Source organism: Myotis daubentonii, chromosome 14, assembly GCF_963259705.1.
Source record: "Myotis daubentonii chromosome 14, mMyoDau2.1, whole genome shotgun sequence".
NCBI classification, from domain to species: domain Eukaryota; kingdom Metazoa; phylum Chordata; class Mammalia; order Chiroptera; family Vespertilionidae; genus Myotis; species Myotis daubentonii.
In genome coordinates this window covers 50,774,690-50,791,416 of record NC_081853.1, presented here as the reverse complement: position 1 = coordinate 50,791,416, position 16,727 = coordinate 50,774,690, and the positions used below count along the sequence as shown (strand labels likewise).

General features: G+C 41.3%; 1 protein-coding gene and 1 pseudogene across 1 annotated transcript in view; one reads left to right on the top strand and one right to left on the bottom strand.

The window, feature by feature from the left end:
* The first annotated feature begins 428 nt into the window (after positions 1 to 428).
* The window catches only part of TOPAZ1 (testis and ovary specific TOPAZ 1), a 45,926-nt gene continuing 29,627 nt past the window's right edge, over positions 429 to 16,727 (top strand). Inside the window, exons 1-5 of the mRNA XM_059664381.1 lie at positions 429 to 786; positions 1,412 to 3,845; positions 7,917 to 7,975; positions 8,623 to 8,750; positions 16,406 to 16,470. Coding sequence (XP_059520364.1) covers positions 429 to 786; positions 1,412 to 3,845; positions 7,917 to 7,975; positions 8,623 to 8,750; positions 16,406 to 16,470 — 3,044 coding nt within the window. The remainder of the gene's footprint in view (positions 787 to 1,411; positions 3,846 to 7,916; positions 7,976 to 8,622; positions 8,751 to 16,405; positions 16,471 to 16,727) is intronic.
* LOC132215335 (cytochrome c oxidase subunit 6B1-like) lies at positions 15,062 to 15,408 on the bottom strand (annotated as a pseudogene).

The window sequence follows — 16,727 nt, the reverse complement described above, 5'->3', positions numbered from 1 at the left end:
GCGCTGCTGTGAGGAAAGACGCCCGTTCTGCACGTCCGGAGTTTGAGGTGGCCACCGGACATCCGAGTGAGCACATCCGGGATGGCAGATGGAAAGGGACCCGAGACCTGAGGTAGAGTTGGCAGTCCCCGGCGGACAGCGCTCTCTGTGAGGAGCTCCGAATGGTTCCGAAAGGTTGCGGCCTAGAGGAAGGCGCCGCGGACACTTCGAGAGAAGCCTGACAGGGCGCGCCGCTCTGCCGCACGTTGCCGCCTCACGCGCCCGCCCAGCCGCCTCGCTGCCCACTTCCGCTTCCGGTCGGTCGGCCATAGGGAGTCCAGATGAGGGGCGGGAAGACGGGCATTGGATCCCGGGCGGCAGCGGCAGCGGGAGCAGCCGTGTCGCCTCCGGCAGGCTCTTCAGCGAGTAGGGCAGGCGGTGCGGGGCAGATGAGGGGGCCGCAGCCCTCGAGCCCCACGATTTCCTGTGGGTATGAGGGCCCTGCCCGCAGCCTGAGGAAGCGAAGCCGGCGGCCGGAGCCGGGCGAGGCGGGAGCCTGCGGCCCTGACGCGCCCGGGCCTGAGGAGAGCAGGAGAAAGAGGAGGATGGTGGGCCGGGCGTCTGAGAGAGCAGAGGCGGACAGTGACACGTCGTCGGGTGAGGCATCCGGGCCTGGGAAGGCCGAGGCGAGGTGGCCGGCGGCGGGTGGATGGGGGGCACGTCGGCCCTTCACACCTGTGGGACCCGCAGGACTTAGATTCAGAAGCAGAGAAGGGGGCGCGGTCCCCTGGCCATCAGGAAGACACAGTAAGGAAGCGCCCAGGGCCACTCCCTCCTTGGCCTTTGTACCTCAGCCCGCTCCATCTTTGTTTTGCCGCTCACGTTTCACTTAACCAGCGTGGGCTTTACTGATGACCCGGAGAGATGGAAGACAAGGGAAGTCTCTTAGCAGCGGTTCTCAACCTGTGGGTCGCGACTCCTTTGGCGGTCGAACGACCCTTTCACAGGGGTCGCCTAAGACCATCCTGCATATCAGATATTTACATGACGATTCATAACAGTAGCAACATTACAGTTATGAAGTAGCAACGAAAATAATTTTATGGTTGGGTCACACCATGAGGAACTGTATTTAAAGGGCCAGAAGGTTGAGAACCACTGTAAGGAGTATTTGCCCAGTTAGGAGCTCTTGGTCAGAATGAGACTATAAGAGGAATTCCTACTAGTGATCCCTTTTGGCTTGTGTGAACTGACCATGATGCCGAAGGTTAGTCAGCTGTCTTAGAACTTGCACAGGTTTGTATGTGGCTCCTTAACAGAAATCAGGAAAATGAAAGTGGGTGGCATCACTTTTTTTTTTTTTAACTGGTGTTGCTTTTTTTCCCCTCCTCAATATAAAATATTTTCTGGTATATTTTGTCGTTTTGATCAGCCAAGGAAAAAAGAAAAGTTACTGGAGCCTCAAGTGATGATCCACAGCCAGGGACTGACCTGGTAAGAAAGGAATCATTAACCAGTTCGGAATCTTGCCAAACAGTGGAGTGCAGTGAAATTCAAAGTACACCTCTCTTGCGGTCTTCGGGTAAGGAAGTTTTGGTAGACGGTATTAAAAGAAGACGTCGAATTAAAACACTTGAAAGCTTAGCAAGTCCACTCTTCAAAATAACTGAAAATAAGGCTACACAAAATAGAAAGGTTGAATTTCAAGATGAACTGTACAAGAATACTCCAAAATATTCTTGTAACAGCATGTCACCTGGAGTAGAAAATAATTCCATTTTAAAATTACATGATTGCAGTTGTTTCCCCCATTCCAAGGATTGTAATCATGAAAATAACCTTACATATAAACCTGATGGTGGATGTATCCATGAATCAGAAAATTCCTCAGAGTTTAAGAAAGAAAACCTTGGGAGTCTTTCAGATAAGAGTGACACAAATAATATTCCTCAACTTTTAAACACTGAAGAAAACTTAATGCGAGTAAATAAATTATTGCTTGAAGAAACTGATATATACCAAAGCAAAAATAATGGCTTGCTTCCCTGCCGTCAAAATGAAAAAAATAAATACTCAGTAGAGGAGATCAGTGTTGGGAGAAAACCCAGGAAAAGGATGAAGGTGTCTGAAAAAAGAGATGAAATGGTTATCAAAATGAACTTCTCTAATGTGCATAACAAGTCTGAGTTGCTGTTACAAGAAAACCATATGGGTGCTGAAAGTACAGAAGCAAAAACTTTAAAAATTTTGAGAAAAGCAAACCATAATACACTTTCTCCAATGGATCATTTATCAAGTCTTCCAGAAACAGTAGGAAAAAAGACAAGTCCTAAGCATCTTGTAAATACTATGTTTCAGAAAACCCTAGCACCACTTTTGAAAGAAGAAACCAAGAATGCTTCAGAACCCTTAAGATGTAAAAGCACTGAGCCAGAAATGAAAAGCTCAACAGTGAAATCACCTAGTGATTGCCATCCTATTGAAAAGAGATCACAGGAAGACTTAAGAAATGAAGCTGAAGAATCCAAGTTCAGCTGTCACAGAACAATACCAATGACGGGTAAAAGAACTTGGCCGTGTTATTCATGTGCTAGAGTAACTGCCTATTGTTGGAAAAAGTCTTCCTTGCCAAAATCAAATAACTCTCTTCCTGGGTCTGGGGAAAGTGTTAGGCAAGATGATTTCCTTAAACATCAACCAAATCAGACTCACTTAATTGACTCCAAATTACCATTACAAAGTTCCATAAAAGAAACAAACAGTGAATCTTCAAGTAAAGAAAAATTGGATTCTAATATAAATTGTCTGTCTGCGATCTCTGAAGTAGTCTCTGCTATAAAACCTACTTTAATGGTCATAAATGAACCTGTAATCGATGATGAAAAGATGAAGTACGAGGAACCGAGCAGAAGTGGGTCAGAGGTAGTTTCTAATGCAACTGAAGATACTCGGTTAACTAATGTGACTCAAAATTTAACAGGAAATAAAAGAAAAGATAGAGGGACTTTAACAAAACTTAATTTGACACTGACTTCCCAGCATGGCCAGGAAGCTAACAACTCTACAGGCAAAACTATTCACCGAAAAACATGTGTTGCTAAGCCAACAGTTGTGATTCCAGACTTGGTTAAAATACTGAACACAGGACGGCTGACTAATTTTAAAATTCCTCTACTTAAAAATAAAACAGAAAAAAGAAAAGAAATAAATGCCAAGTCATCAGAGAGAGAAGCATATAGTCCTCTAGAGCTTCTTGACAATATATCTGGAACAGAGATAAGACAGAATAGGAATAAAGAAAACATCTCCACAGTAATTTCAGGACTTCAATCTTTGAACATACAAAATAGTGTCGCTCCAGTGCAATCTAGTTCTGACTTATACTGCAATAAGAATTTCCATAGTATTTCTTCAAGTTTCTTAAAGCAAGGTAATAATAAACCATCTAACTATATCTCTGAACCAGGCAATGTTGTTTCTAATAAGAAAGCTGTTTCTCTCACAGTTGAAAAGAATACCTTTTTCTGTGATCCTGGGTGTATAGAGAAAAGTCCTGCCTTCTGCTCTGATGAACAAGAAACATTCAAACAAGTTTCCTCTGAAGTTAGTGGTAGAAAAACGACTAAGAACTTTTCAGACATTAAAATTATTCCAGATATTCTTAAAGCATATGAAGATGATGTCCTCTTAATTGATGTAATTCAAGATGACCCAGACCTCTTTGGAGTCTCCAATGAAGGGGAGCTCTCATTTACTTCAGAGGTCCCCATGGTAAACCAGGAGCCCAATGTTGCTGAAGAGCAGCAATCAACAGACTCCAAGCACATGGAACTTCCTGAAAAAAAAGAACCAAGTGATAACTTGAGGTATGCATGTTCAAGTATGCCTTTTGGTACACATTATTGGGGGTTTCAAAAGCACTTTCTACTCTTAGGTGTCACTAATTTATTCAGTGATCATTGAAGCTCCATTTTTTAACCCTGTTACTAAATATAGCATATTGCTGAGACATGGAAATGTCATTATGCTAAAACTTATAATTGAAATAAAACAATGATATATGTATATACATACACATATGTATATACATATATATGTTGGAAATTATAATGGAGCAGATTGTCCAAAATAAAATGATGATTCAGTCTTTTTAAATTACTTAGATTGCTTCTTTCAAAGTCAAATTTATTTTCATATGTTTTTTAATTATTATCAAAATACAGATATGCTTTTATTTCAGCCAAGTTACTTATTATGAACAATACTGTATGTTTTAACCCACTTTCTGTGAATTTTTAAAAAAATAGTTTTATTGATTTCAGAGAGGAAGGGAGAGGGAGAGATAGAAACATCAATGATAAGAATCATTAATCCGCTGCCTCCTACACACCCACACTGGCCCTGACTGGGAATCGAACGGTAATCTCCTAGTTCATAGGTTGACACTCAACCACTGAGCCATGCCACCCGGGCTGTGACTTTTTTATTAAATAAAAAATTCATTTTTGAGGAACAGAGAAGTCTTGGAAAAGTTTGACGTAATGAGGACTTGAAAGTAGAATCAGAAGTTAAGCCAATTTTCAGAAGAAAAGAAATGTGTTGTGCTGTTAAGGTCAGGGTTTTAAATGATGATTTAGCCCCCAATGAGGACAAGTTTGCCTGGTGCAACTTTAAATGGAGCCAAGTAGTAACCTTCATGCTTTGGAACTTGAGCTATTCTGGGTTGGCTCAAATATTCTTTAACAGTATTTCATATTTTACTAAACTTTTATAATTCTTCAAGCTCTGATTTATATTTGTATGTTGCAATACTTGAATATTGTAATGGTCTGTGAACAGACTCAAAAGGAAACATGAAAATACGAAACATGAAAATACTTTCCACTAAGAGAGTGGTACATGACTTAAATTTATCTGGTATTTATAAATTTTAGTTACTTTTGTAATGCAATATTCTTCTTGATGTTCTTAGTGTTACAAGAACTTGTAATCTATAATCACAAAGTACTTTCTATGTGTCAAATGAAGGACTAGGAACTTTATATATTATTTATTTTATTTTTAAACTTGTTCTGCTAGTAATTATTCTCAAGCAGTCATCTTCAAAACTTTTTGTCAATTACCCATAGTCAAGACATATTTTACATTACAATCCAGTCAGTGCATACTTATGGATATGTGAAACAATAGATTTACAAAAACAGAATTTTCCTTACTACAAGTGGTATAACATATTTTGTACTTTAGTCTGTTTCATTTTTTAAAAAATGCTAGTTGGAACCCCTTAAATTTCAACACCCCCTTGAAAAATTCTTTGGAGGATAAACTTGATGTACTCTGTGTAGTTTCAGAAGCTTCTTTTGTTCTCTCCTTTTTGCTCAAATCATCTCTTTTGCTTTTCTGTACTTCTGTAGCCTCAGCCATATCTCTTTGTTTCTCTTTTGCTCCTTCTATCCTTCATTTGTTTCCCTTCTTGCTCTATCAAGGCAGAACTGTAACTTTCCACTCCACAAATGCAAAACTGTAAAATGTTTATGTGGATTGCAATTTTGCTTACTTTTTTTTTTTTAACTTAGGTGAATTTAACCTCTGTGTCTCTCAAATTTGAAACAAAACTAAATTACTTGTAACAAAAGTGGCATGTGCAATTTTTCTTTCCTTGTAAACTATTCATAGTAAAAAGTGTCTCACACTTATGAACTATATCAGCAATATTAAAATACGATCTTACTACTTTGAAATTAAGCAGTATACTTGCTAAACTATTTATTTTCTTCATTTTGTTTTGTCAGGAATAACCTCCTGTATATCTGAAGCTAATAACCTATTATGAATATAACTTTCAGGATAATTAGAAACCACAGAAACATCTCTCACTTCTCTGTTGAGTCACTTAATACTATTCATGCTATTATCTTATTATCTCACAATTTTCCTTCCTCTCAATTTTCACTACTGGTATCTTATTCATCTTTCCCTTAGATTATTGTAATGAGCTCCTGGTTAATCTTCCTGAACTCTCTTAGTATATCTTCTCCATAGTGTTACTATGAAATAGAAATTGATCTGCCAGTGACTGCTTACAGTGCTTCACTAGCTTTCAGCCACTTGAGGATAGAAGCTAAATTGCTTGGCATGGCTCTTTAAAGCTCTTTGACAACTGTGTGATAGGGGATAGGAAAGGGGATGAAAGGCTAATAAAAGATAAGCAAAGCAAGAAGCTCACTGTTTCCATAATCTCATGTATTTGAATCCTTTTGCATATGCTTATCTGGAAGTCCCTTTATTTTCAATCAGTTATCCTTCAAATCACATCTGAGATGTTTTTCTAGGGATTTGTTCCAATGGTTCTCTTGGCATATATGTCAGCCTATTATGTCTGCCTGTATGTAAGTCTCCTCCTATACTGGGAGTTTCTAGACAGGAGAGAGGCATCTTCATTTGGGTCTCCTTCATGTCTTGCCTGGAGGATGTTAAGTGCTGAGTATATGGAGAGTAACTAGACACACTTGGGCCTTAGTCTCACAGCACTTTTAGTCTGTCAAGGGAGGCAAATATTAAGCAAGTACAATAAGATATGATTAAGTGCAAGATACTAAAGGTGTCCTGGTCAAAGTGACAGTTAAGATGAACACTAAAAGATGATTAGGAATTCGCCAAGAGGTAAAGAAAAGTGAGTAGAATTTTGTCATAGAAAGAATAGCCTATATGAAAGCCCACAGGGAAGAGCATGTCACAACTGAAAAACAGAAATAACATCCCTCTCACATCAGTATTCCTCTCTCTCTCTCTCCCTCTCCACCCCCTTCCACTCTAAAAATCAATGAAAATATATTCTCTTGTGAAGATTAACAAAAAAAGAATGGTGTATATAAAATGTTTTGTTCGGTTTCCCTTTTTCTTGGCTATTTAGGATAAGTTTAATAAAACCCATTTATTAAACGATTAAATGGTGGGATTGTGGGTGTTTGTTTTTTCTACGTACTTTTTTATATTTTTGTCTAATTTTTTAAAAAATAGAATAGTGTTTAGCCTTTTGTTTTCGAGTTATAGATGTAGTTTTCATTGTTGGAGCCTATGCTATTGGCTGTAAGAAAATTTTATCTCATTAAATCTTTACATAACCTCGTGGGTAGGTGGTATTCTCATTTTACAGATATGATTAGACTCAAAGAAGTTAAATGTTTTTGCCACAGTTAACACAAAGTGGCAGAACAATATTTAAATCCAAGTTGGACTAACTATGATCTCCATAGCTTTAACCTTTGGACTTGATATGTTGTTTTCAGAGACCACCAAAAAAAAAAAAAAACACCTCAAGCTGCTCTCAAACCATCTTCCTTTTACATTAGCAATAAGACATACATACACATACTTTGTATTGGTGTAATACTTGAAAACTTTTTATTTTTTTATTTTTTTGGTTATTTTTATATATATATATATATTTTATTGATTTTTTACAGAGAGAAAGGGAGAGAGATAGAGAGCTAGAAACATCGATGAGAGAGAAACATCAATCAGCTGCCTCCTGCACATCTCCTACTGGGGATGTGCCCGCAACCCAGGTACATGCCCTTGACCGGAATCGAACCTGGGACCTTTCAGTCCGCAAGCCGACGCTCTATCCATTGAGCCAAACTGGTTTCGGCAATTGAAAACTTTTTAAAATGCTGGGTACATGCCACTGGGTTCTTTCTGAGTAACAAAGTTTGAATGGCAGCATCCTTAACAATTGCAGTACATGTAATTGAAGAACCAAATGAGGAATCTGCTTGGCTGTGCTATGTTCTGAGTCCCAGTGTAATTCTCTTTCCCTGGAGGACCTAAGCTGATGTTCACAAGCTGCTAAAGCTAGTATTGTATAATGTTTAGAGAAGTAGATAGTTCTGCATGGAATATGTTATAATGTTTAAGCTCTGTTTGTTTTATAATAGAGAATTTCCTGTACTGGATCCTGGATTGAAATCAGAGATCTGTACTTCCTTGCCAGCAGGTAAAATTTGACATTTTCAGAATATGCAGTATCAACGTATCTTTTCATATCTCCAAGCCTAGTCAAAATAAGTTCATTAAAATAAGAAGCTTTTCATTTGTTAGTTTTCTCAAGTTGCAGATCAGATTTTGAAATTTTTTTATTTTATTATTTTATAAATAACTTTGTTAGGCTTTATCTACAAAGGATAGATGATTGGCCTTAGTAATTCTTGTAGTCTTATTTTGAAATTGGAAATATATATTTAAGCATTATCACATTTTATATCTGAGTTCTTTTAAAAAAATTTTATAATATCTAGTTATAGGTTTAAATACCTAGATCTTTACAGGAAATAACTTAATTTGAAAGTTAATTTTACTTTGACTTGCAAGTTTCAAAATATGTTGAAAATAGCTGGACATGATCAAGAAAGATTCTTAAAAGTATCTTGATATGTTTCAATTTTATCTTACTGCCAGTTCTTTTTATACCATATAATGGAGTTATTTGATAAAGGGGAATAATTGTATAATTTGCTGAAAACTTTAAATTTGTCATATTGGACTTTAAAAGACTGAATTCTAACTTATTTTTAGGATAATCTTTGAATGACTTGGTTATTTTGTCATTTGTAGTTTCTACAGTTAAATATTATTTCTTTTCAGCAAGTGAGATAAAATATGATTTTAAAGATGCAAACATTTCCTTAGGAGAAGTTACTAATAGGACCTCTCAAAATGAAAAACTGGGAGACTGCAATGAACACATAAAAAGTTCAGACTTGGATGAAAAGGTACTAGGGAATCTTTTGCATTTTCTTATTTTTTGGTGTGAATAGAGATAATACAGAAATTTGTCTGAACAGTGTCATCAGATGAACAAGTCTAACTCCTTTTTATTGACTAAAAGAATAATACTCTTCTGGCCATTGGATATATTGCTTAATGTTTTGCATGAGCATAATAACAGTTTTAGGAACTTTAGAGGGTAAATACATTGATTTATAGGACATAGGCCTGACCTACCACCTTTCTGCTTTTATATGTGGTTTTCTGTGAATTTTTAGAAATGTTTTATTATCAATTTTATACTTAGGTATGTATATCTTATATAATAAAAGGGTAATATGAAAATTGACCGAACGGCAGAACAACCGGTCGCTATGATATGCACTGACCACCAGGGGGCAGATGCTTAATGCAGGAGCTGCCCCCTGGTGGTCAGTGCACTCCCACAGGGGGAACACTGCTCAGCCAGAAGCCCAGAAGCCTGGTTCATGGCTGGCGAGTGCAGCAGCGGTGGCGGGAGCCTCTCCCACCTCTGCAGCAGCACTAAGGATGTCTGACAGCCTGCTTAGGGCGGGGAGAGGGCCTAAGCAGACAGTTGGACATCCCTCAAGGGTTCCCGGACTGCAAGAGGGCACAGGCGGGCTGAGGGACTCCCTGGAGTGCACAAATCTCATGCATCAGGCCTCTAGTATGTTATATTTATATATCTACTAGAGGCCCAGTGCACAAAAATTTGTGCACTCAGGGGGGAGGGGGGTCCCTCAGCCCGGCCTGTGCCCTCTCGCAGTCTGGGACCCCTCGGGAGATAACGACCTGCTGGCTTAGGCCTGCTCCCGGGTGGCAGAGGGCAGGCCCAATCCCTAGGTGCAGCCCCTGGTCGGTCTCAGAGCAGGGCCGATTGGGGAGTTGGGGTGCCGCCCTGTCATGCACAGAGCAGGGCAATCGGGAGGTTGTGATGCCACCCTCAGTCACGCTCAGGGTAGGGCCGATTGGGGGGTTGGGGCACTGTCCCCTGTCACACTCAAGGCAGGGTCGATGGGGAGGTTGCGGCGCCACCCCCTGTCACGCACAGAGCAGGGCCAATCAGGGGGTTGGGGCACTTCCCCCTGTCACAGAGCAGGGCCCATCAGGGGGGTTGGGGCTCTGTACCCTGTCACACACAGAGCAGGGCCAATCAGGGGGTTGGGGCGCTGCCCCCTGTCACGCACAGAGCAGGGCCAATCAGGGGGTTGGGGCGCTGCCCCCTGTCACCCACAGAGCAGGGCTGATCAGGGGGTTGGGGCGCCGCCACTCTCACACTCAGGGCAGGGCCGATGGGGAGATTATGGCTCTACCCCGTCACACACACAGCAGGGCCCATGGGAGGTTGGGGGGTTGGGGCACCACACCCTGTCACAGATCAGGGCCGATCAGGGGGTTGGGGCGCTGCACCCTGTCACACACAGAGCCACAGGGCGATCAGGGGGTTGGGGAGCTCCCCTGTATCAGGCACAGAGCAGGGCTGATCAGGGGGTTGGAGCACCTTCCCCTGTCACGAGCAGAGCAGGGCAGATAGGGAGGTTGTGGCCCCACCCCCTGTCACACACAGAGTCGCAGGGCGATCAGGGGGTTTGGGCGCTGCCCCCTGTCACGCTGATCCCGGTGCCGGGAGGCCTTGCGGCTCCGCTGATCCCGGTGCTGGGAGGCATATTACCCTTTTACTATATAGGATAGAGGCCTGGTGCACGGGTGGGTGCTGGCTGGTTGGCCCTGAAGGGTGTCCTGGATCAGGGTGGGGATCACCACTGGGGTGCCTGCTGAGCCTGAGTGAGGGGATGATGGCTGTTTGCAGCTGGTCACACACCCTTTAGGGTGGGGGTCCCCACTGGGGTGCCTGGCCAACCTGGGTGAGGGGATGATGGCTGTTTGCAGCTGGTCACACACCCTTCAGGGTGGGGGTCCCCACTGGGGTGCCTGGCCAGTCTGGGTGAGGGGCTGAGGGCTGTTTGCAGCTGGTCACACACCCTTCAGGGTGGGGGTCCCCACTGGGGTGCCTGGCCAGTCTGGGTAAGGGGCTGAGGGCTGTTTTCAGACTGGGGGTGACTGAAGCTCCCAACTGCTCTCTTTTTTTCTTTTTCTTTTTTTTATTCTGGGCCAGCTTTAGCTTTGAGGCTTGGCTCCAGCTCTTAGGCCTCCGCTGCTGAAAGTAGGTTTCTGGCCTTTGCTTACAATGTTGCGAACCTGCTGGCTGAAGCCAGCGGACTAAAGCAGGTTTCTGGGGTTTTGTTTAGCTTCTATATTTGTTACATAGTTGCTTAGAGTTGCAGCTCAGAGGCCTGCAGCGGCAGGCAGGGAACATTGGAGTCCTCCATCACTGAAGCAAGCAAGCCTCATGTTAGTTTCAAGCTGCCTGGCTGCCGGCCGCCATCTTGGCTGGCAGTTAATTTGCATATCTCGCTGATTAGCCAATGGGAGGGGTAGCGGTCGTACGCCAATTACCATGTTTCTCTTTTATTAGATAGGATATATGTGTATATATGTATATATCAATTCATACATTCATATATGCAAACATTATACACACATGCTGTTTTTTCCAGAGACCTTGTTTTTTCTTCTATGTATCAGTTATAGTCTGAATTTATATGTAACTATTTTTAGGTTTACTATGGTAGTAATTGCTTAATGATTCTAATTTTGAGCCCCAAATAAAATACTAGTGTACTTTATATTTTTAACTTTTCATTTTCAAATAATTGTAGATTCACAGGAAGTTGAATAAGTAGTAAAGAGGATCTGTGTACCCTTCACATAATTTTCCCATAATTATATCTTAAGGTACAGTACCAGAAACAGGAATTTGCTAGTACAATGAGTGTATGTAGTTCTGTGTATTTTATCAAGTGTTCAAATTTTTTGTAGCCACCACTGCAATCAAGATAATCATTTCATCACTACAAAGATTTCCCTTAAGTTTAGTCATACCTTCCTCACTACCTCTAACATCCCTAACCTTAGCAACCATTAATGTTTTCCATCTCTGTAATTTTGGTATTTTGCAATAAAGGTAAGTTCATTGGAGGTTGGCTAGAAGGTTATCAATTTTATTACTATTCCAAAAGAACTCACTTTTAGTTTTACTGATTTTTTTTCTATTGCTTTGTTGTTTCCTGTTTCACTGCTCTGATCCTTTTCTCCTTCTTCTGCTTGCTTTGGGTTTAATTTGCTCTTCTTTTTGCAGTTTCTTAAGGTTGCAACTGAATCATTGATTTGAAACCTCTTCTTTTCTAAAAGGCATCTAGTGCTATGAATTTATCCATAAATGGTGTTTCAGCAGCATCCCACATTTTTTTAAATTTTGAGATAAATGCAGATTCACATGCAGTTGTAAAAAAACAACATAGTAATCTCATGTACCCTTTACCCAATTTCCCCCAATGACATTGCAAAACTATAGTACAAGAGCACAATCAGAATATTGGCATTATTATAGTTATAATACAAAACATTTCCGTCACCACAAGGATCCCTCATGTTGCCCTTTTAGTGCCATGGCTACTTTTTTCCCTCCTACCCCTAATCCCTCCTTAACCTTTGACTACCACTAATCTGTTCTCTATTTCTATAGTTTTGTCATTTCAAGAATCCTATATAATAAAAGAGAAATATATAAATTGACCCTCCCTCCGCTGTGCTCACCAGCCAATAAGGAGTGAGTATGCAAAGTATGCCATCTTTGTTGGGTTAATTTGCATACACAGGCGCCAAGCGCCTTGGGACCCAGGCCACTCCTACCCTGTAGGCCTGCCCATAGGCCTGAGTGGCTGGGGTCCCAGAAGGCCCCCAGCCACTCCAGGCCTACGGGCACAGGTGCCAAGTGGATGTTCCCGCCCCATGGTCGCCTGCACGTGCGCCAGCGCCAAGCAGCAGCCCAGATCCACGCCCCCCAGTCTGGCGCCCACAATGCGGGGCTGCTGGTCTGGGAGGTGTGCACCTGGCAGCAGTGGCCGCTGCGCTGCCTGGGTCTGCACGCCCCTCAGCCCAGCGCCCACAATGTGGGGCTGGCTGCTGGCCTCGAGGGCATGCCCCCACCACCACCACCACCCCTCTGGCAGTGGGGACATGCCCCTAGCCCAGTGGATACAATGCAGGGGGTCCTCTGCACATGAGCTGCAGAGGAAACACCTTTTCTTTTTTTTAAATATGTTTTATTGATTTTTTTACAGAGAAGAGGGGAGAGAAATAAACAGTCGGAAACATCAATGAGAGAGAAACATCGATCAGCTGACTCCTGCACACTCCCCACTGGGGATGTGCCCCCAACCAAAGCACATGCCCTTAACAGGAATCAAACCTGGGACCCTTCAGTCTGCAGGCTGACGCTCTATCCACTGAGCCAAACCAGTTCGAGCATAAAAACCTTTTCTGACAACTCATTGGCTAAGCTCCCTGTACGCCGCCACTTGCAGTGTTCTTGGTAACTTGGGTTATAAGAATCCAAGAAGGGTTTTTCCACCTCACTCCTGGAGGAAAAAATGAAGGTCCACTGCTGGAAGGGCTAAGAAATGTCATATCCTGCCCTAGCCAGTTTGGCTCAGTGGATAGAGCCTCGGCCTGCCGACCGCAGGGTCCAGGTTTGATTATGATCAAGGGCATGTACCTAGGTTGCAGGCTCCTCCCTGGCTGGGGCCCAGGTCAGGGCTCATGCAGGAGGTAACCAATCAAAGTGTCCCTCTCACATTGATGTTTCTCTCTGTCTCTCCCTCTCTCTTCCACACTTTCTAAAAATCAATGGAAACATATCCTCAGATGAGAATTAAAAAAAAAAAAGAAGAAAGAAATGTCATATCCTATGAAAGACACATCTTGAAAATGCCTGAAGAAAGTTGTCATTTTTTCATGGTGAAGGGACTAGAGTCCGTGTTGATTCAAACACCTTGGTGGCTGCGGTGGCTGGCAGTGGCTGCAGCAGCAGGGTGATGGGGCTGGCGCCTTCTCCTGATCAGCCCGGTCACCTCCCGCAGAGGGAGGCCAGACTGCAGCTTAGGCCACAGAGAGCGGGCCTAAGCTGTCAATAGTACATCCCCTGAGGGCTCCCAGTCTGTGAGAGGGGGCAGGCTGGGCTGAGGGAACCCCCCCCCCCCCCAGTGCATGAATTTTGTGCACAGGGTCCCTTGTGTTATATAAATGGAATCATACAGTTTGGAACCTCTTCAGATGGGGTTTTTCAGCCAGTATAATCCTCTGGGTATTCATCAAGTTTGTTGCATGTATCAATAGTTCATTTACTGTTATTGCTTAATAACGTTCCATAGTATGACTTACCACATTTTATTTAGCTATACATTCTTTGAAGGATATCTGGGTTGTTTCTAATTTTGGGCTATTACAAATAAAACTGCTATAAACATTTGTGTTCGGGTTTTTGCATTAATCAAATTTCTAATTTCTCAAAACATGCTTTATAAATCAAACCATGATGCTATATGGCTTAAATTTACATAGTGATGATATCAATTATTTCTCAATAAAACTGGAAATTTTTAGGGAAAACATAATAAAATTTAAAAGATTTTAAAAAGATACAAGTAAGATATTGGTTATCTCTGACTACTCAAGTAATGGGTGATTTGGGGGATTACTTTCCTGGTGCCTGTTTTCTCAAAAGTTTAATATTTGAACATGTATAACTTTCTTATAGTAATTAGAAAATCACAACTCCAAAAACACTAACTGTGAAATGTTTTAAGTACAGCAATGTTTTAAATACACCTAAATATTTCTTTTTTCCTTTTACACATTTTTATCATATGATTTTCATTTGGCTCAAAAATTAAGAAAAGTTTTTTAAATTATACAGATAACTAAGGGAAAATACAGATAAATTTTAGCACATACAGGGACTTGTGGCTATTTCCTATCATCATTTACTCTATTGTCTGGCATAGAGGAAGTGGTCAAATCTTGATATAATAAAAATTCAAAACAAAATTTAAAAATACTCACTCTGGCCCTAGCTGGTTTGGCTCAGGGAATAGAATGTCAGCCTGTGGACTTGAAGAGTCCTAGATTCAATTCGGGTTGCAGGCTCGATGCCCAGTAGAGGGTGTGTAGGAGGCAGCAGATCAGTGATTCTCATTATTGATGTTTCTATCTCTCCCTCTCTCTTCCTCTCTGAAATCAATAAAAATATTTTTTATAAATAAAAAATACTCACTCTGAAGCCCCTCTTACTGGTCCAGATACCATTTCCCACCCGGCGTCTTGCCCAGTCATCCAGATCTTTTACACATATACAATTTTATACTTTTCCAAAAGTATTATCACTTAAGCCATATTACAGGATCCTAGGGTGGGATGTACCCAAGTCTCTCTTCACCTCCCTGGGAGAAGGGTGGAGGACAGAGACAGGTGGGGTACAACCAATTCCGATCTTCCCAAGAAATATGCCTTTTGCCCAGCGGTCATCCCAGGTCAACACCCAGGATATGAAGCAAAGGGACTTGTATACACACCTGTACCATTCGCATATGGAGACATCAATCCCTTTAGCAGTCTGTCTTCTCATGGGGTGGAAGTCCAGATATTTCTGCCAACCGTTTCTGGTCTGGTTCTGGTTGGGGAAGCAGCTGTCAAAGGGATAATCTGGTAGTTATTGATTTTGATCTTGATGTCTTCTGCCATGTTGCTGACTCCTAAAGATGCCCCTGAAGCCACTTACAGTTCAGTGTGACCCTCAGAAAGATGCCTCAGTCTGACCATAACAGCAAAATGGGAGTGGAGTATGGGACCAGATGGTCTCCAGGGTATCCTCCAACTCTAAATTTGGTATCTATTGCCAAATAGAATTGAGACCTAAATACATATAAATATTTCTCTTTTTTTAATATATTTTTATTGACTTCAGAGAGGAAGGGAGAGAGAGAGATAGAAACATCAATGATGAGAGAGAATCATTGATCAGCTGCCTCCTGAACACCCCACACTGTGCATTGAACCCACAACCTGGGCATATGCCCTGACCGAGAATCAAACTGTGACCTCCTGGCTCATAGGTCGATGCTCAACCACTGGGCCACACCGACCGGGCATATAAATATTTCTAATGAAAAAATAAATGTATGTTCATAAATACCACCTAAAAATAAAAGTTACTCAAAGCTTTTTTTCTTAATGAAACATAACCCTGGACAGGTAGCTCAGTTGGTTAGAGCATCATCCCAATAAGCCAAGGTTGTGGTTTGATCCCCAGTCAGGGCACACACAGGAACATCCAAGAATAAACCAATGAATGCAAAAATAAGTAGAACAACAAAAAAACGATCGTTCTCTCTCTCCTTCCTTTCTCCCCTCCCTCTCTCTAAAATCAACATATTGAAAAGAAGCATGACCTTTTTTTGCATGACTTTAATTGTTCATAATAATTTGAAATGTTGGCTTGTACAAGAGGTGATATCAAAAGGTGAGAAAATAGATTTATTTGTTTTTCTCTTAAGCAACAGTGGAAATTCTGAAGTCAATTTTCAGTATTTTAAATAATGTAGAGTAGGATTGTTTTCTAGGTTGGCCATAAACCAGTTGTTTAATTAACATCTAATACATTCTAATAAATCTTGTAAGCTTCATAGCTTAATATGGAATACAGATATTTAAACTTGAACTTTTTAACATATCTTCACAGTGTAAATTTTCAGACAAAGTGACTATTAAGGAAGAAAAAGAAAATATGCATGAAGTTTGCAAAAGGTCTGTAACAATTTTTAAATCTGTAACTTTAAGACAGCTATTCATATGATTTGCATCTTGAGTATGTTTTTCATTCTGTGCTGTATGTGCTTGGACTACTATGCCATAAGCCACACATGGCATTATTTAATTAATATGTCAGTTATACCTAGATGTCAGGGATATTGTAAGTTACCTTAAAACTGTCACTAAGTTTTTTGAGTCCTTAAAATAGTTTTTGAGAAAGGTATAAGGAATAATGATCTATATAATAAAGC